We start from the raw sequence: 27,376 nt of genomic DNA, 5'->3' as shown, positions 1-27,376 counted from the left end.
TTATGCGGCCCATCGACCTAATACACAGTCACGTGATTATCTTCCATTATGATAAGTCGAAGGCAATTTTTTGCGAAATTTGATAAAATTTAGGGCCCAAGGGTAATAAAATGCCCGGGCCAGTCGAAAGATGGTTAGAGACATTTATGTGTAAACAATATGCTGATACATTTGAAGCCTATGGATTCAAAACTCTTCAGTCTGTAAGTAACACCACAAATAATTTGCAAAATGGCTTCCTCAGGCAAATCTTTTGAAATGTGGTTCTTATACTATTGTTATGTTTACAGGTATGCCAGCTTCAACAGCCACAGTTGCAGGCTATGGGAGTTGCACAAGAACATGTTGACAAAATACTGGAGAGTGTCCACATCCTCAGACAGAGTATGTTTGGTAAGTTTGACACACATGTAGGCTATTAGTTGCATTATAAAATAACACAATAGTGATCTAGATGACAATCTAACTCAAGAAAAATGGTGTGACAGTGTAATAAGTGTTTTTCTTATGCATCATTATTGTTTTCCTTGGGAATTAAATTTGCAATATTGCAAACTTGTCATCTAAGAGTCATTTTGCTTTTGTTTTGCTTTTGTCATGTTTTAAGACTGATAGTGACATGTTATCTTGCCAATCATTTCTATAAACCCATTGTTTTAGATTAATTGAATGAAGGGTTAATGGCATGTGATACATGTTGAGCTGTTGATCATCAATTGATTGTATAATGATTACATAGATAATGATTACATAATAAAAGTGACAGGTAATTCCTTACTGGGTCAGTGACCTCAGTTATTGTATGAAAGATGACCATGCTGTCGTCCAAATTAATATTATTTTGGAAATAAGTTTAAGCTAAAAAGATATTCACTATATAACATTATTGACTAGTAAAGAGGATGAAGAAAACTTAATTCACATGTGTCATGTCTATTATGAAAAAAGATATGTGGTCTGGAGTTATTTCCCTTTACAATCAGTGTTATCTGTCAAATATACATGTATATCCATGACATCTATTTGAGATGAACATTATGATTGTAAAAAATTCTAATCTTGTACATGTAAGTACATGTATATTTAGCATGAGTTCAAATCCTGGCGAGGGAAGCATACAAAATTTGCGAAAGCAAATTTACAGATCTAACATTGTTTGGTTGATGTTTAGACAAGTTGTATATATATTTATCATATATTTAGTAGTAAATACAGTAGTTTTGAACATTTGATAAATAGCTTGCTGTTTAATCCATGTCGCGCAACTTTGATGCGCACCCTTTATCATACCCATTATTGCACCCTTTATCACACCCTACTATTTTTTATACGACTGCAAATTTTTTTTGAATATTATAATGCAATCATGTCGTCGTCAACCGAAGTTTCCGGAAAATAACTTTAGTTTAAAGAATGGATCTCTATAAAGTTTTCCCAGTAGGTTCAACACCACTAAAGGAAGGTTGGGATTGATTTTGGGGGTTATGGTCACAATAGTTTAGTAATTAGGGGACAAAAAGGGGTCCCAAAATGAGCATTTTTTCAGTTTTCAAACAATAACGTGTGTTTAAGTGTATGAATCTCTCTGAAATGATGCTACAAGTTTCCATACCATGAAGGGAGGGTTAGCAGTGACTTTCGGGGTTATGGCTCAAAATGTTTTAGATTTAGGGGCAAAAAAAGGGGGAAAAACTAGGTTTTTCTGGTCAATGGACGATTAAGATAATTTCAAAGCAGTGTAAGGGAGTTAATTCAAAAACATTTAACATACAATGTTGGATGTGTTCGGATATACCTCCCATACATTACTTGTAAATTATGTATAAAGGAATGTCAGGTTTTGGACTTATTGCGAAAAAAGGGGGGTGGTAGTAGTTTTCAATTTTTATTTTCCAAATTTCTCAAATTCCAAATTTTTTAAAAGATTGAAGTAGAATTCTTTAATTGCACAGTATTGCACAATAGATTTGTAAGATCTTGACATTTGTTTTGTGTCAGTAACTCATATTATGTTAAAAATTTGATCACAATCCCAATTTAGAGCTAAATCAAGCTTGAATGTTGTGTCCATACTTGCCCCAATTGTTCAGGGTACAACAATCTTTTCCGCAAAATGTGTCCTAAATGAACGGTCATTCGGGCGTGACGCAATTTATTGAGATTCATTGTTAGGCATGTGACTTCACATATATAGAATTCGTATTTTCTGACACAGAATATGCAACTATTAAAAAGAACTTAATTAAATACCATACAAAACACACAAAAAAATACAATAAACAAAATATTTTTTTAATTAACAGCTCTCAAATTGTTAGGTAACCCAGGTGCTACAGATGAGTAATTGAGCAGTTCTTTTGAAACAAGATAAAAGTAGAACTGACGGTTACCCAGGTGCTAGGGATCAGAAAGCAACTCTCCTGTTGAAATATATGATAAAGCGTATAAAACATGGCAAAATCTGAATCACATGCCATATCACCTTCGACCAGTATCATCCCTCAGGTCTAAAGGCCCTCGGGCTGATATTGGTATCTCGGGATGATATGTCATATGATACCGATTTTGCCATGTATTATTCTCTATCCATATATCAATTCCTTTTGTAATACCTGTTATTCAAATGTAGCCTTCTCAAATTTATTTTTTATTGATAAGATATAGATTTGCAGCTGGCTCCTTGTTTCTTCATTTACAACTAAAAAATATAATTATATCCCACGTCAGTCCTCTTCTTGTCATCACAACACTAACAGATAAAGACATACTATGTAGATGTGCATATCAACAGAAAATTTTCCTTGAGTTATGCCCCTTTAACTTTGGTCAAAACTTACTACTGCAACAGTTTGTCATTGCAACTCCTCTGAAACCACACAACAGGATTTCATGAAACTTTGTTATATTTTCTTTTACAAAAACATTTATTTAATATAAATTGAATGCTTTTTTTTGTAACTTTGGGGTGTAAAAGCGTTGAACGAAGTACATTTTGTATGAAGCACGTCAGTGCTTCATTCTAAAAATGTGTGCATGGTCAAAGCTTTTACAACCTTATGAAGTTACAAAAAGAAGCATTCTATACTTATAATTTTATTTTTTAGCTAGGATCATGAAAACACGATTTTTATCAAGTTAATTTATATTTAATATACCTGTGCACTTTATTGTGGGACCTCATGTGATCATGAATGATAAATTTTATTGTGTTATGCAATTGCTTAAGGAATAACGCGAGACTGCAGTGTAGCCAATCAGAATAAGGTATTATAATGAAACATAATGAAACATACATCTAATGTAATTATATAGAGATATTGAACCCTATGGACCAATTAACCCCTTAAAATGTTGTTTATGTACATGTTTTATAAGGGATATCTTACAATTGTTTGAGGATACAATGTACATGTAGATGTTGAGTTGGTGATACACATTCCTTTTTAAGCCTCTAGCTGGTAGTTAATGTACATAATGTTAATAAGGCTGCTTTTGATCTTATTAACCAGCTGTGTATTCAGACAGACAATGTTAGTGTTACATAACTAAAACAATAAGAAATTGTATTTAAAGTACAAAAGTATGAACAGTAAATGATATTAAAGTAGCACCTATAGTCAGCTACATTATTAGTAAAATATAGATATATCAGTATATCAGCCTGCATATGTAATCATCAAAGAATTAAAGAAAGTTTTTCTGTCTAGTAGACTTGTTGGTTCTGGTATATATATAAGACATCAGTCAAAAATTGTCCCCCTTGATGTCCCATTAATTTTTAGTAACGATATATACTGCTAAGGAAAAAGGTTTACATATGTGAACATGCTGTATATGATTGTTTTGCTGATTCAAATTGTAAAAGTACATAGATTTGTGTATACATGTATGGAGGTATAAATTGGGGAAATAGAATTGTTTTAATACTAATTACATGTGTTCTTTAATAGATGAAAACATATGCTTTAATCAGATACACAATAACTTTGATATTTATAGCTTGATAAAAAAAAAAAAAGTAAAGGGCAACTTGAGTTTTTATTTTGCTTGATCTTGAATTTATGTGTAAGTTTAATTATTTCACTGTGGGAAACACATTTTAAAAGCCATCTCATGGTAAGCAACACTGAAATCAGGTGATATTTAAAACATTTTTGTCTATTTATAGATAGTCTGAGAAAGTGTATTATTTATTATTGTTCGAGCTAATTACAGTACTAAGTTTTCGATTTAGGAAAAATGTATGATATTTCCATGTATTTATTGTACTGGTGTATATTAATATACAAGTGTGATACCAATTAAAATTGTTATGATATTAATTAATCAATGCTTTGAGTAAAAAAGTTAAAGACATCAAACATAGATGTTTTACAGTCATGACTGTTCGGAAGAAATTATTCATTATTTAAAATAGTTTCCTTCTAAAAGTTCTGTTTCAGTTGCCAAGTAACTTGTATATACATAATATATGTATGTATGTAGTATTATCAGAAGTTGCTAATATCTTTTTTGATAGAACCCAATTGCAACATCACAATTAAATGTAAAACATTAAAGAGGACATTCATTGTTAATATATTGTCAGAGTTTACAAAATTTTCCTAGTAAAATAACACTGGTTGTATTGGCATTTTGCCAATTCCCAACTCTGATTGATTTTAGATTTAACTTTACTAAATTGCATTCTTTCTCAGGAAAATATAGTTTTAACATCAACCTAATAATGATTAAAGCCTCCATTGGTTTTTATATCACTAGGGCCAGCTATTGCTGTCTGCATCACTGTCATGTTTGTATTTGTTATCATCATAAACATTTTAAAAAAATCTTTCATAAATCTACTGGACCAGTAATAGTAAATTAACTCATAAATGAGTTTTTGCCCTTGAAAAATAATGTTTTTATACCCCACCTACGATAGTAGAGGAGTATTATGTTTTCTGGTCTGTGGGTCCCTTCATTCATTGGTCCGTCTTGTCCCTCTTCAGGTTAAATTTTTTGTTATGCCCCATCTACGATAGTAGAGGGGCATTATGTTTTTGGGATACGATTGCTTTCAAGCAATCTGTAGACTTATACCAGTGGCTCAAGACAATGCCCTCACGTCAACTGTTTTATTCTAAACATTAAGGACCATCTCAGATTCTTGGATTGTCTTGGTTTAAAAGGTATAAACAAACAAAGGGATTGAACTTAAACAACTTTCCTATAATGTTCTTTTCATAATCTTCATGTTTGATATTTCCCTTGACTTATATGCGTGTTTTTAACAACACGGAAAATCAGAATCAAGCAGTATTTATATTTAGTGCTTTTATAAATTTAGAAACGCGTCAGAGGAAATTCCCCAGTTGTGTTAAAAATGCGAGAGTTCTCTGAATTCCGATAAATCTATTTCTGTCATATAAGAAGTGAAGTGGAGTTTTACTTATATGAAACCATTATTAAACTGATATTTGATATTGTACTTCCATAGAAAATAGAGAACCATTTAGGTTTAATATACATTCTTACTACAGGGTTTGTTTAGGTAATTATGCGCATGCGTATAGTTTTCTTGACTTCAAGGGGTACTAGGTTAAATGGTTGCTCCGGATTCCCCACTCGATTGATTAACTTATAACTCATGGGATCCTTTCTATGTATGTCTGCTATTGAGGGTTATTGTTGTTGCATAATTTTAAATCATATGCGTCATTTAAATTAAAATAAATTTAGTCCACATCGTAAAGTTGTAGAACACCCCTTCAGGCGAAATGGAGTCTTCCATATTATCGTTCCGAGTTGTCTCCCTTCCGGAAGTAAATTCTGTGAATTCTGAATCAAAACAACACGTTTTATTTAGCTCGTTCTGTCGATAAACGTCGTATAATATTAAAAACGATCGTAATTTAAACCGAGGAATGTGCACGGAAAGGAGTCATGATCACTGACCCAAAGGAAATTAAATATTTAAAGAGTTAGGAATGGGGTTCCTCCAAGAATTAACGTAGGAAAATAGATGATAAGATACGAAGTGAAATACTTCTCTCACTTTGAGTCTCAGTGACTGCTATGGAAAGTAAACTTGGAATTGATAGTACAAAAATAAAACGCAATAGGCCTAAGTACATTGTTCATACTCTTTTAACCGGGATTGACTATATTGTAACTATTCAGATTACGTAAATTACATTTTACATGTGCAGTTGAATTAGTTTTGAAAATAATATTATCCAGCTACATGTATACATGTGGCATTGAAAACAATGGCAATCGTATCCCTCAGAGCAATCTGCTCTTTGATTTGGTCTGTGGGGTCTGTCGGTTCGTCTGTCTGTCTGTCCATCTTTCAGGTTAAATTTTTGGGTCAAGGAAGTTTTGATGAAGTTGAAGTCCAATCAACTTCAAACTTAGTACACATGTTTCCTATGGTATGATCTTTCTAATTTAATAGCCTAATTAAATTTTTACCCCAATTTCACGGTCCACTAATTATATTATAAACATAGAAAATTATAGTGCGAGTGGAGCATCTGTGTACTATAGACACATTCTTGTTTCTTAATTTCTTGGCATTTATTATAGATATTTTCCATATAAAACGTTTCCTGTAAAAAAGTTGTCACCTAGCCTCTTTTAAAAAAAATCCTGGATCTGCAACCAAAGCTATGCATAGTTTGATACTTTTTGGTCATGGATACTGTATCTTAGAATTGATATATGAATCAAGAACCCAAAGTTTGTCTAGTCGTACCATTGTAAAAATTGTTCAAATAAAAATTTGGCCAATGGTTCACAGGGTCAAGTCCACGACTCAATGAGATATCTGAAGTATTATTCATAAATCTCATTGAATTATAGTAGTTGTATTAAAAACTGGGATCAGCTGAATACCAGTGAAATCATTTGAAAAGATGCAGATATTAAATAATAAATTGATTGTGCCTGCCCCTTCACATTGGACTATTTTGTGAATATCATTTGGTCAGTGCTGGCCATTTTATGTCTTGATAGCTAGTACATCATGTACATTGTAGAAAGAACTTCAAAGTACAACTTTTCTTTCTTGTTGAAAGATCCAAACATTGCACAATATTTTTGCTTTGTATTTTGCATGTCAGATCTGTAATGATTCATAAAACAGATCTTACTAAGTATTATGAATTGATTTACTCATGACGTTTGAGATGTAAGACCATATTCATAAAGTATTTTATGAAATGTTCAAAAAGAAAGTACTTTTATATTATTAAGAGACAATTTTGCATTGACTCATCATTGATTGATTCTATTACAGGTGGAATGAATCACTATAAAGATGAAGGGTATGGTAGTCAATCTAATGTAAGAATGCAACATACAGGGTATATCCAAGCTCCACAAGCCCACAATGTGGTGAGTAAACATGAATCATTATAAAGATGAAGGGTATGGTGGTCAATTTAATGTAAGAATGCAACATACTGGGTATATCCAAGCTACACAAGCCCACAATGTGGTGAGTAAACATACTACTGTGTCATCTAATGTAAGAATGCAACATACAGGGTATATCCAAGCTCCACAAGCCAACAATGTGGTGAGTAAACATACTACTGTGTCATCTAATGTAAGAATGCAACATACAGGGTATATCCAAGCTCCACAAGCCCATAATGTGGTAAGTAAACATACTACTGTTTAAATGATACAATCATAGCGTACTATAGGTTCATGTGTACCAACAGACATGTCTGAAATTACTCTGTCCTTAGACAGCCTTTCAAGTAATTGTTGAGATCATAGGACCCCAAGGCCCGAGCGCTGTCTAAAGAGAGAACATGGAAATTGGTGACCCATAACTGTGGCGACAAATTTTACACTCTGTTTCATAAAAGGGGGGTGATTGATTATTGCTTGCACAATGTTCAAAATTAGAAAACCTATAGAAAACAAAAAGACTTTTAAAGTTGGAAAAGATTCAAATATTTGAATGAGAGGAGTAGCTGCCATTTTGATAATTGAGGTCAACATGGTCAAGGTCAGAGTGTCTATGGAGTAAACCATAAGTAGGGCATTTGGCTATTGTGATTACTGCACTTTAGATATTTACTAAAAAGATTATTATCATCTGGTAATTTGAGCTACTTGTTATTTGCTACTTGAATTTATGACAGAGACAAGCATACAATTACCTGATTACTTCACATTCTGAAAATCTTAACTATTCTTTCTTTTAAGGCTCAAGATACTAAAACATGAACATTTGTTTGTATAAGAATTTATTTCTTATGCAGCAAAAATACTGCAATCTGATTGGTTAATTACCCCGGTGTAAATAACACCCCACCCTGGTTCACCTGGGGATAAATAAAATTTTGCTAAAAATTTCAGAATTTTTTTTTTTGCCAAGATATTGAAAAAAAAAATAATCAAAATAAAATGTTAAAAAATTTCAAAAAAAAAAAAAAAATTAAAAAATTTTTTAAAAATATTTTAAATTTTTTTTCCCCCGAAAAACTCAAAGAACACAAAAAAAATTCTGATTTTTTCCAAAAATTAAGTAAAAAGTATTTTACAATGCGCAGCAACATGGACATTGAAAAAATGTTACACTGTAAATTTTTCATTACCAATTTTTCAATTTAACATCCTGGTTTCAAAATGAGTAAAGGAATTGTTCATAAGAAATAAATTCGTTATCTTGGTGTAATCAGGGGTGTACGGAATTTTACACCGTTGTTGAAAATTCATACACCCATTCGGCTGCGCCTCAGGGTGTATGAATTTTCAACAACGGTGTAAAATTCTGTACACCCCTGATTACACCAAGATAACTAATAGTATCTCCTTTTCAAATGCTTTTACGGCCTACTCACTCAGTGTGTATAACCGGGAATATTGATTTTGCAAATTAAAGTAAAAGATAATCTTTGGAATTCTACAATCTTTGCCTCTGAAGGGCTTTATAATAACACATGAATGGTACAAAAATAGTGCATTGATTTTTTTACTGCTGAAGTTATGATAACTGAATGTGTAAGGAAGTCAGGCATTCAATAATGGTGGTTTTCATATTTTGTACTGTATTGTCATTTAAGGCTGACAGAAATTAGATATGATACGACACATCTTTTTATTGGGAGCATATAATTGCTTCTATACATATGACGTCCATGATAAACGAATGAATGGACATCACAAACATGTTTTTAAATGATCATTTAAACCTCATGATCAGTATTAAAACTATAACATGTGCATTTCTGTATAATAATTTTTTTTCCCTTCAATTTTTTTTTACCAATCAAGTACAATTTCTATTTATAGAATTCTTGTCTCTATCTGTATTTCTAGTTTTGGCACAAGGGATATATAAAAAAGATGTTGTATGATTCAAAATAAGACAACTCTTTACCTGAGACCAAAATGACACAGAAATTAACAACTATAGGTCACCTTACTGCCTTTAACGATGATGTTTATTAATCTACAGATAAAATTTGATTCAGTCTCAGCAATTTGTCTCTGTATGACATTTCAGGAGTAAAATGTCTTCAACTACAACAGATAAACATTTTGATATGCATACTACTTAATGAAATGAAAAGGATATTGGTTTGAATTTTTTTTTTTAAAATAATAAGCGGGCCTGCACTCTGTTTAGAGTTTTATGCAATAAAACCTTGACATATGACCTTAGTAGAGATGTAACCTTACAATTCAAGTTAATCAAGGTTCCACTGTCATTTAAGGTTGACAGTTACATCATGATTTCCCATGTTTAAATGGTTTATCCTGAAGAATTAACATGTGGTTTACATTTGCTTGTGTACCGTGTATTGTCAATCTGGTTTGTTCAATGTTTAAAACCGGTTTTATTTTAAAATTTAAATCATTCTACTTTGCTCAATTTACTTAAAAACATATTTTTTAAAAGTTGTCTGCATAAACAATTTACAAATATTAGCAATTTACAATTACCATGATTACCGGTAGTTAGTCGATGCATATTACTGAAGTACAGATCCTGAGACATTTCTGCCTATTATTCTGATTTCTTTGAAGCTGCTTTCCAAGTTTTGTTGACTTTGAATTATAATTAATCAACCTTTTCAAATTCAAATTTTGATTCCAATGATTTTTGTCTCACTTTGACTGAGTCATATAATTAAGAAAGACTACATGTAGTTTGTGATTAGGTCAAGTTATTGGAACCACTAGTTATAGGTCAATGATATTTGGTATGCAGTTATATAAGAATTGGCACATCTCATTTCCAAGGGGATTATTTGAACATGCTCCCTCAGTTGTGATCTTTTAACCTTCAGAGCTTTAGTTAGTTTACATGTATAAGTTGAATATGAATATTTTGCACACTTCTGCATGTGGAAGTATGACTATTTTAATTCCTAAATTTGCATTTTACTATCCAAATAACTTAAAGGCAAGACATATATCTCTGTTTTACCAAGTTATATTATGTAAAAATAAAGGTCAGTTTATCAGCTCCTATGAAGTTTTTATACGACTGCAAAAAAAAATTGCGTTCGTATAATGGTATGATGTCATTGTCTTGTGTCGTTGTCCAAAGACACATTTGGTGTCCGGATAATAACTTTAGTGTAAGTGAATGGACCTCTATGAAATTTTATAAAAAGGTTTATTACCTCAAAAGGAATGTTGGGATTGATTTTTGGGATGATGGTCCCTACCGTTTTGGAATAAGGGGCCCAACAGAAGCATTTTTCTACTTTCAGGAAATAAACTTGTGTATATCATTTCAATTGATTGTACCATCAATGTTTAATACCACAGGTAGAAGGTTTGGATTGATTTTGGGGGTTATGGAGGAACTGTGTAGGAATTTGGAGCTAAAAAAGGGGCCAAAATAAGCATTTTTTTTTAGTTTCAGTCAATAACGTGTGTTTAAGTGTATAAATCTCTCTGAAAAGTTTCCATACTACAAAGGGATGATTATGGTGGAAAAGGGGGGGGGGGAGGTATAGTTAAAATCATCAAGCAACTAGGGACAAAAAAAGGTGGAAACAAGGGTTTTTTCTGGTTAAAGGACAATTTAGAAAATTTAAAAGCAGTGAAGGGGAGGTATTCCAATTAAAAATTTGAAGAACACTGTTCTATATATATATGTTTGATTACTTGATTACCTCCCTAACACTGCTTGATAATGATGATTGGCGTGAGATGTGTAGCTGCAAATTATTTTTATACGACCTCAAAAATTAAAAAATTTTTGGTCGTATATTGGTATCACGTTGGCGTCGTCGTTGGCGTCCGAAGACTTTTGGTTTTCGCACTATAACTTTAGTATAAGTGAATAGAAATCTATGAAATTTAAACACAAGGTTTATGACCATAAAAGGAAGGTTGGGATTGATTTTGGAAGTTTTGGTTCCAACAGTTTGGGAATTAGAGGCCAAAAAGGGCCCATGTAAGCATTTTCTTGGTTTTCGCACTATAACTTTAGTTTAAGTAAATAGAAATCTATGAAATTTTGACACAAGGTTTATGACCACTAAAGGAAGGTTGGGATTGATTTTGAGAGTTTTGGTCCAAACAGTTTAGGAATTCGGGGCCAAACAAGGGTCCAAATAAGCATTATTCTTCGTTTTCGCACAATAACTTGAGTATAAGTAAATAGAAATCAATGAAATTTAACTCACATTAGGTTTATGAACACAAAAGGAAGGTGGGGAATGATTTTGGGAGTTGAGGTCCCAACAATTTAGGAATTAGGGACCAAAAAGGGGCCCAAATAATCATTTTTCTTGGTTTTCACACCATAACTTATGTGTAAGAAAATAGAAATCTATGAAATTTAAACACAAGGTTCATGACCATAAAAGGAAGGTTAGGATTGATTTTGGGAGTTTTGGTCCCAACAGTTTAGGAATAAGGGGTCCAAAGGGTCCAAAATTAAACTTTGTTTGAATTCATCAAAAATTGAATAATTGGGGTTCTTTGATATGCCGAATCTAACTGTGTATGTAGATTCTTTATTTTTAGTCCCATTTTCAAATTGGTCTACATTAAGGTCCAAGGGATCCAAAATTAAACTAAGTTTGATTTTAACAAAAATTGAATTCTTGGGGTTCTTTGATATGCTGAATCTAAATATGTACTTAGATTTTTTATTATTGGCCTAGTTTTCAAGTTGGTCCAAATTGGTGTCCAAAATTAAACTTTGTTTGATTTCAACAAAAATTGAATTCTTGGAGTTTTTTGATATATATATATGCTGAATCTAAACATGTACTTAGATTTTATACGACCGCAAAAATTGAAAATTTTTAGGTCGTATATTGGTATCACGTTGGCGTCGTCATTGTCGTTGTCCGAATACTTTTAGTTTTCGCACTCTAGCTTTAGTAAAAGGGAATAGAACTCTATGAAATTTTAACGCAAGGTTTATGACCACAAAAGGAAGGTATGGATTGACTTTGGGAGTTTTGGTCCCAACATTTTAGGAATTCGGGGCCAAAAAGGGCCCAAATAAGCATTTTCTTGGTTTTCGAACTATAAGTTTAGTTTAAGTAAATAGAAATCTATGAAATTTTGACACAAAGTTTATGACCACAAAAGGAAGGTTGGGATTGATTTTGGGAGTAGTTGTTCCAACAGTTTAGGAATTAGGGGCCAAAAAAGGGCCCAAATAAGCATTATTCTTGGTTTTCACACAATAACTTTAGTATAAGTAAATAGAAATCAATGAAATTTAAACACAAGGTTTATGACCACAAAAGGAAGGTTGGGATTGATTTTGGGAGTTGAGGTCCCAACAGTTTAGGAATTAGGGGCCAAAAAGGGGCCCAAATAAGCATTATTCTTGGTTTTCGCACCATAACTTTAGTATAAGTAAATAGAAATCTATGATATTTAAACACAAGGTTTATGACCATAAAGGAAGGTTGGGTTTGATTTTGGGAGTTTTGGTCCCAACAGTTTAGGAATAAGGGGCCCAAAGGGTCCAAAATTGAACTTGGTTTGATTTCATCAAAAATTGAATAATTGGGGTTCTTTGATATGCCGAATCTAACTGTGTATGTAGATTCTTAATTTTTGGTCCCGTTTTTAAATTGGTCTACATTAAGGTCCAAAAGGTCCAAAATTAAACTTAGTTTGATTTTAACAAAAAATGAATCCTTGGGGTTCTTTGATATGCTGAATCTAAAAATGTACTTAAGTTTTTGATTATTGGCCCAGTTTTCAAGTTGGTCCAAATCGGGGTCCAAAATTAAACTTAGTTTGATTTCATCAAAAATTGAATAATTGGGGTTCTTTGATATGCCAAATCTAACTGTATGTAGATTCTTAATTTTTGGTCCTGTTTTCAAATTGGTCTCCATTAAAGTCCAAAGGGTCCAAAATTAAACTAAGTTTGATTTTAACAAAAATTGAATTCTTGGGCTTTTTTGATATGCTGAATCTAAACATAGATTTTTGATTATGGGTCCAGTTTTCAAGTTGGTTCAAATCAGGATCCAAAATTATTATATTAAGTATTGTGCAATAGCAAGAAATTTTCAAGTGCACAGTATTCAGCAATAGCAAGAAATCTTCAATTGCACAGTATTGTGCAATAGCAAGAAATTTTCAATTGTTGCAACTTCCATTCGAAATTTTGATTGAGATTATTTTTTTGATAAGGAAACAAGGGAGGTGAAAAAAAATGTGGGAGGGGAGTGGGGGTAGGTAGGGGTGTAAAATTTTTCTCATTTCAAATTTCAGAAATTAAAAAGAATTTTTCAACAAATATTTTTTTTTGAGGGGATTAATATTCAACAGCTTAGTGTATTGCTCAATAGCAAAAACAATTTTTAAGTTCATTAGATCACATTCATTCTGTGTCTGAAACCTATGATGTGTCAACTACTTAATCACAATCCAAATTTAGAGCTGTATCAAGCTTGAATGTTGTGTCCATACTTGCCCCAACTGTTCAGGGTTCGACCACTGCGGTCGTATAAAGCTGCGCCCTGTGGAGTATTTGGTTATTGTATGTTCTATATATAGCTACTAGCCTGAGCTAAATTTTACTAGTCACTGGGATCAGACAAGTGTTTTTTGTGACCGACTGGTCTTTAGAATTTTTGTAAGGTGTGCATTTATCTTTTTCCAAACAATTCTAGAAGCCTTTCCATGTTTGAAATTAAGTTAAAAATTTCGAAAAATTGTACATCAAACTTGGCATTCATTGAAAAGAAGATTAAGTAGATGTCTTAGTATTTGATGCTCATTCACACAGTATCAAAGGTAGAACAATATAAAATGTGAAGTAGGGAAGCATTTAAATTGATTATGCAGGAAAGTATTCAGGAAATTATAAAATTATACAAGGTTGAAAAATAGATTGAATATAAAATTACATCATCTAAATTCATTCTTATAATTATTAGATCACACCCTCTCATGAAGGATGATCAGTTGTGGACAAAATGTTCTTTTATTAATATTTCACAAATAGTTTGTTTCCTATTATTTAACTGACTGAAATGTCTTACATTTGTCTTATGACGTTGTCTTTTTATTGCACCAACTGAGAGTAACCTATATTATATTTAGAATGCTATGAATTATGCCTTTAAACATTGTAAAAATATCTGCATTTCTTTTAACCTGAGTGACACTAATTTTTGTGCTGACTCAATTCGTTTTTGCTATATTTAGATGCGTTGAATGTATTTATTAAATGGTTTAAATTTTAACTACTTGTTAGAGGAAATACAAAATTATTTTCCCTTTTTTTTTTAAATTGGACTAAAGGGAAAATTACACTACAGTAGTCTACTGCATAAAATCTTGTATAAAAATCTTCTATTAAACTGATATAATTATAATCAGCATCAGATCAGTTAACTTGCATTCATTATTGTGATTTCTCAAGAATGGACAAAAATGAGAATATAATTATTGGGACTCACCCAGCCGCATTATTTGCATTAATGAAAACCTCGCAATACTTTCTGAATTTACAGTAGCATTTCTCAAATAACTCTTTTTATGGCAGTTACGACAGCCTTATTCTAAGGTGTTACATATTACCTCTAAACTATCTACCTGTATTCAATATGTGTATTTTAATAATGAAAAGAACCTGCAATAACATTTGGATGAATGTTTATTTTTTTGTTTCAGAGCGGAATGAATCCTAATTATAACATGGCCCAAGTTGGATACAATAGCAACAACAACAACAACCAGGGAAACATAATGGCATCACACCGTGGACACATGATGGACAGCATTTACCAACAACAGCAACAACAACAACCTCAACCTCAATCTCAGCAGTATCCATCGTCACTGTACCAAAACCAGGGACCTTATCATATGGGACAGTACAACCAACAAAATAGTACATATGGTCCTATGATGAATTATAATAACCAAAACAGAACTCAAGTTCGCCAACCTACTACTGCTACTTCACATGTACATTCTCGTCACCAGAATCCACAGGAAGTAGCTAACAATATCCTCCAGATGGCAGCATCATATCAACCAAGTCAAACTGTTCAGGTGCCTTTGTCAAAAAATCGACAAGCACCTTATCATGTGCCTGTCTCTGCTCATTATAACATGCCTAATCATGTGAATAATACAGAACAAATGAATCGGCAGTTTAATTATCCAAATCCATCTCAGCATAACACCCATGCAGCAAGGACTTCTCCTGTAAGTCCAGGGTCAATGTACATGCATAGTCCAGCCTCACAGCACAGCAGTCACAGTATGCCAAATTCCAGTCCACGATCTATTCATAGTCCATCTGGTTGTGGGAATATAAGATCTCCTGTTCCATCGCCTGCTGGTAGTATGAGATCTCCTTGTCACATGCAGTCACCAGTTAATACACCAATCAACCAACAGCTGCATGTGACCACAGGTCAACAGATGGTTCAATCTCCACCTCAACATCAAATGGGCTTCTCACCGAAAAATAATCCATTAAGTCCTCAAGGGATACAGTCACCTCATTATAAACAACAAATTCAGAAAAGTTATCTGAATGAGAATGTGGCTGCAGCTAATTTTACTGCTAATAACCCTTTACAGTCTTTGCAAAAGCTGTGTATGTTACCTGACAGGCAGGTAGTTGATCCTAAAAGTATTGTTAATGATTCTTCCCCCTCACCTAATCAGACCCAAAAAAACGTGAGTAGCGATGTCGACTGGAATTCAACCATCAGTGAGACGGCATCGGTAAATAATTGCACTGATGGAAAAAATTGTGATGAAATGGACAATAATTCAGGTATACAAACTAATCTGTGTACAAATTCTGAAAATAGCTGTTCTGTCCAAAATACAGCATTAAATACAGTTGTGGATAGCTATGCTGATGATGCAGTGAAAAAGTCATCTGAAAATACTATCAAAACTGATGTTGATTTTGAACATCAAAAACTGAAATATTTAGGGCAACCATGTAATACAGAAACAGAAAAACAACCACCTTTTGAATGTGTTCAAGGAACAAATTGTGAACTTTCAGAAAGAGTAACAAATTTTGAATCTTCTAAAAATGTTCTAGAAACACACAAGAAATCTGAAACAACAGAAAATTCTTTCAATAGTTTGCAAGCCAGTATTGAAACAAAAGAGGTATCAGACTCAATTTTTCATGCAACTGTCGTTAGTGAACAAATAAATGGTATACCAAAGTCTACTGATCACATAGATTGTATACCAAAGTCTTCGAATACGTTACACAATTCGGAACTAACAGACAATTCACTTAAAGCTCAGAAAATACCAGAAAACTCTGTATGTGAAAGTGAATCGACTAGATTAGAACAGACTGTAGAAAAGTCACATGATAGAGAACAAAAGTCATGTGACATTACAGACAGTATAGAAAGGTCACAAGATGACCAGGTATCAGAATCTGTTGAAAATATCTGTGATAAGTCTATAGTCAATGGTTGTGACAATACACTCTGTGATGACCAGTCAAAACCTGATATCAGTTCAGATTGTCGGAAAGATGAAGTTAAAAGTATGGTTAATGGAATTGACGATTCAGAAGATAATAGTAGCGATATTGAACTGAACAAAAAAGATTTGTTTATCAAAAGTGAACCAAATATAGAAATTCTAGAAATGGATTCTGATTCTCTTCTTAATCATAAAACAGATCAGAGACAAAAAAATGATGAAAAATCTGATAATAAGAGGCATTTGAGAGAGATTCCACCCAGAGTGGCAAGTGCCTCACCATTTTATGTTGATGATTCAGATAGTGGTGATGAGGGAATTCTCATGGTTCGTAAGGATGTGAAGTACACGTATAGTAGGTACAGTAAAATTCATCGTGACATCAACTCACATGTATCTGTATCAGATAATGATACTTTTGATATCTCTGATGAAGAAAGTCTTGATCGGAATAGTTTAGATAGTGACATGAGTAAAGGATTTGACTGTGATATTATACAGTCTCTTCCTAAAACTGTAAATGGCCCTGGTTCAAACCCAGGACATAGGAAGAAAAATTCAGGATCTAAGCCATTTAAGAACAGATGCAGTAGAAATGTCATTTCTGATACTCTTGGACAAGGATCAAAAGATAAGTCTGAAAACCAAAAAGGAAATGGTCGTTCTAAAAGAAGAAGAACTGCCACTTCTAAGTATGGAGATGAAATGTATTTAGGGGATGATTTTGCACTAGATTCTGAAGAAGAAACTAAGATTGAAAGGAAAAGCAAAAGGAAACGTAAACCTAGTGGTGATACATCATGTGTAAAGGCAAACACAAAAGTCAAATCCGAAGATGTTAATCTTGATTCAGATGATGTAGAAGAAAATGACAAAAAATGTAAGAAAAATGAAAAAACTGAGACAAAATTTAAATGCATTATTAAATCAGAAGAAATTATTTTAGATTCAGATGAAGAAGAAGAAACTGGCAAAATAGATCAAGGTAAACAAAAAATAAGTGTTGATCAAAAGTTGCCAAACAAAACTTATATAGAACCTGATATTTTAGTGTCAGTTGAAGAACCTGAAGTTGGAAAGACTATAGCTACTAGAAGAAAAAGTAAACTAAGTGGTGATATCAAATCGAAGGTGCAAATCAAAGAAGAAAATGAAGACTCACAAATGGATTCCTTAGATTCAAAGGACATCTGTATCGATATAATAGACAGTTCTGATAACCTAGGTGATGGTTCTGATATTATAACATTTAAGCCTATAACTAAACAATCCTCCTCGTTTCTTCCAGTGGCTTCAACCTCAAAATCTCAGTGTGAAAACAAACCTTTAGTGCAAAAAGCTAAACCTCGAACTAAATCGAAACTAAAAGTTTCAAAAGCTGGTAAATCAAAGTCTCGTGGAAAATTGCTAGATGACTCAATTAAAAATATGAAATTAAAAAAAACAATGAACTTGATGAAACAGAATGGAAAAAAGAAGCCTGAGGTGCCAGTTAAAGAAAAAGGTCCTATTCTTAGGATCAAAGATTCTGGTACACCAAAAGAAAAGTGTTCAGTTGTCAATCAGCTCATAGAAGAGAATAGTGATAAAACTGCCAAAAATAAGAGGTCCACAGTGCGGGTTTCGACGGTACAAGTGTCTAAATTACCTTCTGAAAAGTCTGTTCATGTGCCTGCTTCACTTGCAGGAGAGAACACTTCATGGGTTTGTGCTTTATGTAAGAAACATAGTAGTTACAAATTTTTAGGAGATTTATTTGGACCATATTATACGGAAGGTAACTTACCGGAGGACGAGGGCAGTGGTTCTATGGACAAAAAAGGTAAACAAAAAAGACAAAGTGTTAGTGTTGATTCAAAGTCTAATTCCAAAGGCAGGCGAAAAAGTAAGGACTCCATGAAACCTAACGAGATTTGGGTTCATGAAGACTGTGCTGCCTGGGCTGATGGAGTCCTGTTGATTGGTGCCAAAATGTATGGTCTACAAGAAGCCACAGATATAGCTTCTTCTACAGTGAGTATATTTGTTCAGGTATCTAGGACTTGTGTTTAAGCTACCAGTGATTACAAAATTGATTTACTTTGGTTTTCAGTCATGCAGTATGATAAATTTTAAAAGAAATAGTGATAAAAGTCATTATATCAAAGATGAAGATATGTTTCATCTATCATGATCAGTACAATTGAGGAGAAGTAGGCTTAAAAATTAAAGAAAAATTAATTTTAAGATAGGAATCCAACAACAAAAATATATGAAGGTCAGTATGTCAGGGTGTATTAAAATGTGAATGGCATGCCTATAACATGTATAATACTGCATTAAAACTCCCTTTCAGGATTTTGTTTTTGTTTACTATGTATGAGATTTAATGTCTGGGTTTAATCAAAGATCAAAAGTATATTTAATTAGATGTAATAGATGTAAATTGACTACTTTAAACATCTCTCCTAGGCTTAAATACAATGAAAATACTGTCTCATACACAAACAATTTGGAGACTATAATTAATGTTCTAGTTTTGAATCATATCTTTTTGACATACATGTGACTTTTCTGTAACAAATACATGTTGTTTTGACATGTTGTATGACCTGAACATTATTATCACTCCAGTTGTAATGTTAATGTACAAGATAAGATTTGTTCCTCAGTAACTAACAATAATTGATAGTCAACAATATATGTATAGATTTATGTAAGGAGACATGCATTCAAATATTTATAAAACATATGGCCTTAACCTTTATTTCAGAGTTCATTCACTTTTAAGAAAATATTGAATACTAAAGTGTTTAGTGTGGCAGCTCTTGTTTTTATTAACAGTTCAAGGTTTTTACTAGCAGTAAATAAAACTGCTTTTCATTTATATGAGGATAGATACAAGGAAGATTTGACACAAAACTTGAAAAGGGTTCAGCTTCCCTCTGTCAGTTTTCAACATAATCACCTTTTGGTATATTCAGATAAACTTATTCCTTGTGTAGTTACATCACGATCAGACTGTTCATGAAAAATAATACTTTTTATAACAGAAAGAAAATTCTGGTTTTATGAAAAAATGCAATTATGGATTTTATTCCTATAAAACATGATAAAAAACAAACAAACCAACCAAGTTGATTGACAAATTGCAGTTCAGAGGAGTGGGAAAAGTTCAACAACCCATGCATGATAAAAAGTACATTTTAATATTAAAAAGATTTAAAAAGCTTTGGTATTCATGAGTGCAAATGAGACAACTCTCTATCCAAGTCACCATTTGTAAAAGTTAACCATTATTAGTACAGCCTTTAACACAGAGCCTTGCAATTGGTTGACATCAAACCTCAAGCTATAATATAATTATAAAAGGCCCCAAAAATGATAAGTGTTAGACCATTCCAACAGGAAAACCAAGGGTCTAATCTATAAAAAAAAACAAGAAAACACTTAAATGCATATTTGTAAGATATTTTAGATATTAATAAATATGCATATATACATGTAACATAATTTATTTGCAGGTTTGTACATATTGTAAAGAAACTGGTGCTATGGTAGGCTGTCTACATAAAGGTTGTTCCCAAAAATTCCATTATTACTGTGGCATTGAATCAGGTAAAGTTCATTCTTCAGTATTGCAAATAAGTTTCAAAATTGTCTAATGAAATATAATATCAAAGGATTTTTATTATGCCAGAAAAAATCTTTAGTATAGACTAGTTTTACAACTAAAAAGTAGGATAGGTAGGGTAACTGGAACCACACATATATATATATTTTTTATTTTTATTTGGCCTGATAGTGATGAAACCAACTGCCATTTGTCATAGACTGCAATAAAAAATATATAAACAAGTCTTATATATGGGTAATAGAGGTTTTAGTGTAAATAAATACACGTCTATGTTATTAAAAAAAACTTTAAGGAATTCTAATTTGGTTGTTTTATCAATTAATAATAATTGTCTCACCTTGACAGAGTCAAAAACGAGACCTAGGTATGCTGTTTCCAGTATCGGTGGCGGTGATGGCGACGGCGTCAACACTGTATTAGTTTGTGATTAGGTCTAGTTGGTAGGTCAATCATATTTGATAAGTGGTAGGTCAATCATATTTGGTATGCATTGGCACATCTCATTTCCATAGATTATTTGGCCATGCCCCCTCAGTCATGGTCTATTGACTTCAAAACTTTTGCTTATTTTACATGTATTAGTTTGTGATTAGGTCAGTTCAAGGGGAACCATTAGTGGTAGGCCAATGTTAATTGGTATTCAGTTGTATAAGCTTTGGCACATCTCATTTCCATGGAGAATATTTGGCCTTGCCCCTCAGTCACAGTCTAATGACTTTGAAACTTATCTTAGTTTACATGTATTAGTAGGTGAATATATCAGTTTAAGATGAACTGCTTATGTTAAGTCAATGATATTTGGTATGCAAATTTATTGGCATTTGCAAGTATTATTTCCATGGAGATTATATAGCCCCACCCCCTCTTCATGGTTCATTGACTGAAACTTTTACATAGTTTACAAGTTAATGTTTGTATTTAGATTTGGGAACGACTTATAATAAGTCAATGGTATTAGGTATGCAGTTGTATTAGCATTGGCACATTCTTACATGGAGATTGTTTAGCCATATTTGCATAACTTCTGTATTAGATGTTAGAGTATTGCTATTTGGATTTCAACATTTGCATAATCAAAATTACTAATTACAAAATTACAAAAAGGCAAGACATATCTGTGATAACAATTTTATTGTACATATTTATATTTTTAGGTTGTTTCTTAGATGAAGAAAACTATTCCCTTCTATGTCCAAAACATAGAGTAAGTAAAGTTGTACAGTTAGTTATCCAATTTAGATTTGAATTAACAGATAATTCAATGAAGCATTTTATAACCATAAGTACACACTACCAACTGACAACTGTCATAAAAAAAGGTTATGGAGGAAATAAGAATCAGCCTGTCTTATGTAGTGGCGGATCCAGGGGGAGGGTTCTGGGGGTTGGAAACACACCCCCCCACACTGTTGTCCTGGGTTGGGAACCCCCCTTTTTAAAATGGCTGGATCCGCCCCTGTTATGTCTGTTTGTCTGTCCTAAGGTACACAAATTTGAATCCTGTATCTAATTTGAACAAAATTTTCAGCATTAAGGGGGCTCGTGGGTCTAAATCAAATTTTTTATTTAATATAGGATTTCTCTATATTTTTCTATAAGTGAACTTTATCTTATACTTAATAGAAAAATGAAATAAAAAAATTGGGTCACCGTTCATTTACGCTCACAATCTGCCTTGAAAAGAAGCATACATTTTTGTTAATGTCCTTTTTTTCTGTTGAACTAATAGGAGAAATAGCGGTAATATCGAAATAAAAAAAGAACTAGATTACAGAAATCACTTAAATTTTACAATTATTTAGTTTATGTACAGCGTATTTGAAAACAACAATAAAAAAATATAGGTCACTGATGAGTTAAAAAAGATATTTCAATTGTAATGCAAAAAATGCCATTTTTGCACCAAAAGGAGATAATTTGGAGCTTTTTCAATGATATGTACATTTTAAAAGTCACCTGGGGCCAACAGGAATTGATTGTTTGGAATGATTTTTGTACCATATAATAAAGTAACAACTACTGAAGGTAATAAATAAAATTTGTAATGAAAAATTAATGTTTTTTAATTTTTTTTCTGAAATCTTATACCCGCGAGCCTCCTTAAAGACTTTTCTAGAATTGTTCCCTGATTTTACAGAATTTGATACTATTGAATCTGCACTTAGTATTCAAAACTACTCATACATTCCTGATCAGATGACTTGAAACTTTGTACATTGTAATATCAAATTAATATTTAAGTAGGACATGATCACATCCTAGTAATGCCCCTTTGAACTTTGAAATTTTTTTTTCTAGTCACTCGATTTCAGTATGCACCTTGTGGGAGCCACTTTTAATATATGCTTCTTCAAATGATATGTACATTGTAACCAGAAGATTAGTAAACAAGTAGTGCATCTAAGGCCTTTGACAAGTCCTAGAGTTATTCCCCTTTCCATGTTGAAATTTTAAAAAAAATTCGGAATGCTTTTTGTGGAGGTGCATGAAACTTTACACATGAAAAATCTTTAATTTTTAAAATGGAAAGTCCTCTGTTGAACTGCAAATTTTAAGAGTATGCAATTCAGAACTTAATAATAATTGTTGATCTATATTTTTGACATTTGAATGATACATTGATGAACCATCTATTACACATCATTGATATTAATATATTAATAAAAAGAATATGAATAGCTTACCTAAGAGGGGAGCCAGGGAGTTACCATGTATTTGTCCTGCTTTGCCACAATCTTTTTAGTCTACTGATGAAGTTGAATGGGACTTTTAAATTAGCTCTAGGTCTATCTTTCAGTCCAGAAAATTAGTTTTCAACATTTTTTTTGTCATTCTAAAGATATTGACTTGATATTTGTTATAAAGTTTATATATAGGACAATGTATTGCAGGGCAATATTCACAGAAAATGAATTTCACTGAAATTTCCTTTTGGGTAGGGCTGTGGTTCATAACCAAATATAAAAAGGAAGATTTCAAACTGATATAATTTTGTAGTTATTCACTAGTTGTATTAAAGTTAAAGGACTGGAGAAATTATTTTAAATGAAGTCTACATATTTTAAAATATGTTTTTCTCTAGGCTAAAACATATGCCATATGGTGTCATTATATATTGATGAATATGAGTTATCATTTTGATATATGTTTTATCTAACTTAAACAAATGAGTAATAAATAATAGGTTAATTCATTGAAATTTAATCCCTTCTGTTTGTTATTTATCTTTCAAATTTTTCGTTTTGAGATGCAAGCAATTTACATCTTAATTTTTCATTCAATATATATATATATGTGTACCTTATATTAAAGGGGTAATCCATATGGGTGGTGTTGTAAATAAATTAAAATTTATGAAAAGCATATTTAAGATGATTTTCTATAGATAAAATCAAGATATATAAAATATGAGATGATGGGTGGGGAAAATTGTGTTGTAAATACACAACATGATGGAAGCTTCTTAAAAGTGTCAAGTGTGAATTATGTGTAATTTATAAGGTTATATTTTTCTCTGATTAAATATCGAATAATTTACAATTACTTTATGTTTAAAGGAAGATGATTAAAATAGAGGTCAATTCAGATTTTTTTGATTTTTTTTTTTTTTTTTGCAGGATAAAAGATTGAAATCAGCAGAAGCAAAGTCCTTCAAGACTTGAACCAGGCCTGTAAGTGTTTAGATTGAGCTGACATCTATTAGCACTGCTCAGAAAGTAATGACCACATGGTTAAATAAGACTTTTAAAGTTGGATATCATATTTTAAGCAAATATATGTCCCTTCACATGTTATAAATCTGAAGGCAAGTGGCATTTAAGAAAGCAGCGATTTTAAATTGTTTGCTAGTGCTTTTACAAACTAGTCAAGCTGATAATGAATCAATGCTACCACACACAACCAAGTTTTAACAATACACTCAGTTTAATATTTAGGTGGTATTTAGTTTAAATGTTATACATGGAAGTAGTAACAACGAACATAAATATGTATTCATTAGCAAGATGTAAAAACATTGAATGAACACATTGCAATTTTACTGTTAATGTTCCATCAGGTTTCATTGGAATATTTTTCAGGTAACCTCCTCAGCTGGTAAAATTATAGAACTGATGGTCACTATACCATTTGATCTGTCATTGAGACAACTAAAGACAACAGATGAGAACAGAGAACAGAATAACACAGAATTATGGCGTCTCTGCAGAAGACAGAAGAAGACCAAATTTTATGTTTTGTTTTACATTGTGTCTTTCAAACTGTTTGTCATTTAAACTGGTTGTTTTAAAATAGATTATTTTTTTTGGAGTATGTGACACCAGCATGCTTTGTGAATAGAGCTTCCACATACTGTTAAGACACTGTTTTGCCTTTGTAATGCATTCAGTGATTGACATTTTATTAGCTTTTCTGATCTTAGGAGAGTAGGGCTTATGAGGTATCGTCCTCACTCAGTAAACATCAGTACAAGTTTCAATCAAATTTAGATCAACCTTTTTTTCAAGGTGTGTTAATTAATATGCTTCAAATTAAAAACTTTATATCTTTGTTAGAAAACATTTACTGAATTTTATTGGAATTAAGGTTAAGTAATATACATATACTAGAATACTATTAAAACAAATAGCTTTACCATTCTTCAAAATGTTTGAATGCATTCATTTACAAATATAGCAGTGAGTAGTCTGTATAAGAAACTTGAATATCTTTTCTTTGATTTAAGAAAAATTGCACTTAAGGGAACTTATATGATACATTTTACATTTTCTTCTTCGATCACAAACATCCAGTTCATAAATTATTTTTATAATTCATGGTTATTTCTATCTACTTAAACTCTTAAAAATGATTAGTTTATTATGGCTATATGAATATAAGGATATTTCTAACTTGAACTCTGTAATATGTAAATGGTTCATATTTAGTGTAAATGTATGTCAGAGAAACATATTGAGTATTTTTTAAGTCATGAAGGTTGAGTTTTTTTACTAAACTAATAGTAAATTGAATTAAATTGAGGTTACATGACATTTTTTTTTTTACATTTAAAAGCTATGATAGATTTTGGAATGTCTTTTTTGAGGGTATGTTTAAAATATGATTTGAATAGATGAATACATTGTATACTGTTGTAAAAATTTTACCTTGAAGATATTTTTTTTAAATACAAAGATTGGGCCAATTAAATTATCCAGTGAAAATATAGAAAAATGTTTGGGATGAAACCTGCTGTGTATACAATATAAGGTCAATGTATGCAAATTATCAACTTTTTGGTGTGAATGGGGAACAGGGGGTTTTACTGAACTATTCAACGATCCCCATGCTTAATACAAGATAGTTATATTATCTGACATTGACCTGATAGTGTTTTCACTCTGCAATTAAAATGACAACAATTTTAGTTATGAAGTTGTTAATACAGAAACAAAACTTTTTTTCTATCCCTAAACAAGCCCCAAATTATGAAGAAAAGTCATGAGATATGAAATCAATGTTGCACAAAATATCACTAATACTATATTTAGTTGTTTAAGAAAACAGGAAGTGTTCTAGCTATAGTATAAATATTTCTTTAATGATATGTGCAAACATTTGTGATACACATTTATTGATTGTATTATTTATGTAGGATTTCATACATCTACAATTTTAACAGTATTCAAAATAGGTAACCAGTTAAAGTTTAGGTTACCAGTATTAAATGAAGGTTTATTTGGTCTTTCATTTATTTAACATACATTCCCTTCTTTTTCAATCAATATTCTGAGATACACTTGATATTCAATTCAACTTACACAAAGAAGTTCAGTTATATGAAAAAGTCATGTAGTATATTTTGTAAAATATATTTGGCACATACATATAGTATCGTTAAACATAAAATATGCATACTGTTAAAGATAATATTATCATTATATTCATTTATTAGCATTGTTAAGGCACAGTTTATTACACCAAATAAAACTCCTTGAGAATTTATTGAAACTCAAGTTTTAGATCTGTTCTTGTTATTAAAATGGGTACAATGACTTAAAATATATTCTCCCTGACTTTAAACCTTGTTAGTACTTCTAAAATTATCTAGAATGGTCATCATACATTTTTTACACACTATGTAACAATGCCTTGATTATTATATAATGTTTAACGAATATGGAAATGCTTTGACATGATTATAAGGCATTATGAGTTTGGTTTTTAGAGTTTTTGTAGTTTCATATACCTGCCATAAAGCTTAATACTAGTACAGTTTTGTTTCATTTTCACTTTATCTTAATAAGTTCTGCCAATTGTGTATTCTTTGCTGTATGAGTATGACCTGGTGTCTTATGACTGATAAACTGTTTGAAACAGAGATTAACAGTGCTTTCATATAGAAATGTCACAAAACGTTTAAGCTTTATCTTCTCATTTTACAGAGACATATTATTTTGTCTTGTATGTTTAAGTCTATTTATGTACAAACTTCTTAATAAAATAAGAAAATTCATTTACATTAGTGTCATTTATAATTTACATTATTAAACCTGAAGGATTCACAAAGTTGGAAATAGGAAAGTCTGATAAAAGAAGTAAGAAATTCCCTTTTTTGCTGATTTTGGTAACATTCAGGTTATGAAGATAGGAAGACGTGGTAGGATTACCAATAAGAACTGTCCATTAGATACCAAATGACATTGAAGTAGGAAGACGTGGTAGGATTACCAATAAGAACTGTCCATTAGAGACCACATGACATTGAAGTAGGAAGACGTGGTAGGATTACCAATAAGAACTGTCCATTAGAGACCACATGACATTGAAGTAGGAAGACGTGGTAGGATTACCAATAAG

General features: G+C 31.8%; 1 protein-coding gene across 4 annotated transcripts; it reads left to right on the top strand.

The window, feature by feature from the left end:
• Positions 1 to 2: 2 nt before the first annotated feature.
• On the top strand, positions 3 to 27,036 carry LOC143045399 (uncharacterized). 4 transcript variants are annotated; one of them, XM_076217862.1, is made up of 8 exons: positions 3 to 203; positions 291 to 393; positions 7,283 to 7,380; positions 15,121 to 18,936; positions 20,427 to 20,520; positions 21,694 to 21,743; positions 24,157 to 24,210; positions 24,619 to 27,036. In XM_076217862.1, the coding sequence occupies exons 1-7, from the start codon at positions 111 to 113 to the stop codon at positions 24,199 to 24,201; spliced, it is 4,299 nt and encodes a 1,432-aa protein (XP_076073977.1). In that variant the 5' UTR covers positions 3 to 110; the 3' UTR covers positions 24,202 to 24,210; positions 24,619 to 27,036. The 4 variants fall into 4 exon arrangements, with proteins under 4 accessions (XP_076073977.1, XP_076073976.1, XP_076073979.1 ...); XM_076217861.1 differs by having other exon boundaries at positions 24,157 to 24,214; positions 24,626 to 27,036; XM_076217864.1 differs by lacking the exons at positions 3 to 203; positions 291 to 393; positions 7,283 to 7,380 and adding an exon at positions 7,397 to 7,483 and having other exon boundaries at positions 24,157 to 24,214; positions 24,626 to 27,036.
• The last annotated feature ends 340 nt before the right edge of the window (positions 27,037 to 27,376 follow it).

This window comes from Mytilus galloprovincialis, chromosome 9 (genome assembly GCF_965363235.1).
Source record: "Mytilus galloprovincialis chromosome 9, xbMytGall1.hap1.1, whole genome shotgun sequence".
In the NCBI taxonomy this organism is placed as follows: Eukaryota; Metazoa; Mollusca; class Bivalvia; order Mytilida; family Mytilidae; genus Mytilus; species Mytilus galloprovincialis.
Note: the sequence above shows the minus strand (reverse complement) of the source record. Positions and strands in the feature narration are given on the sequence as shown.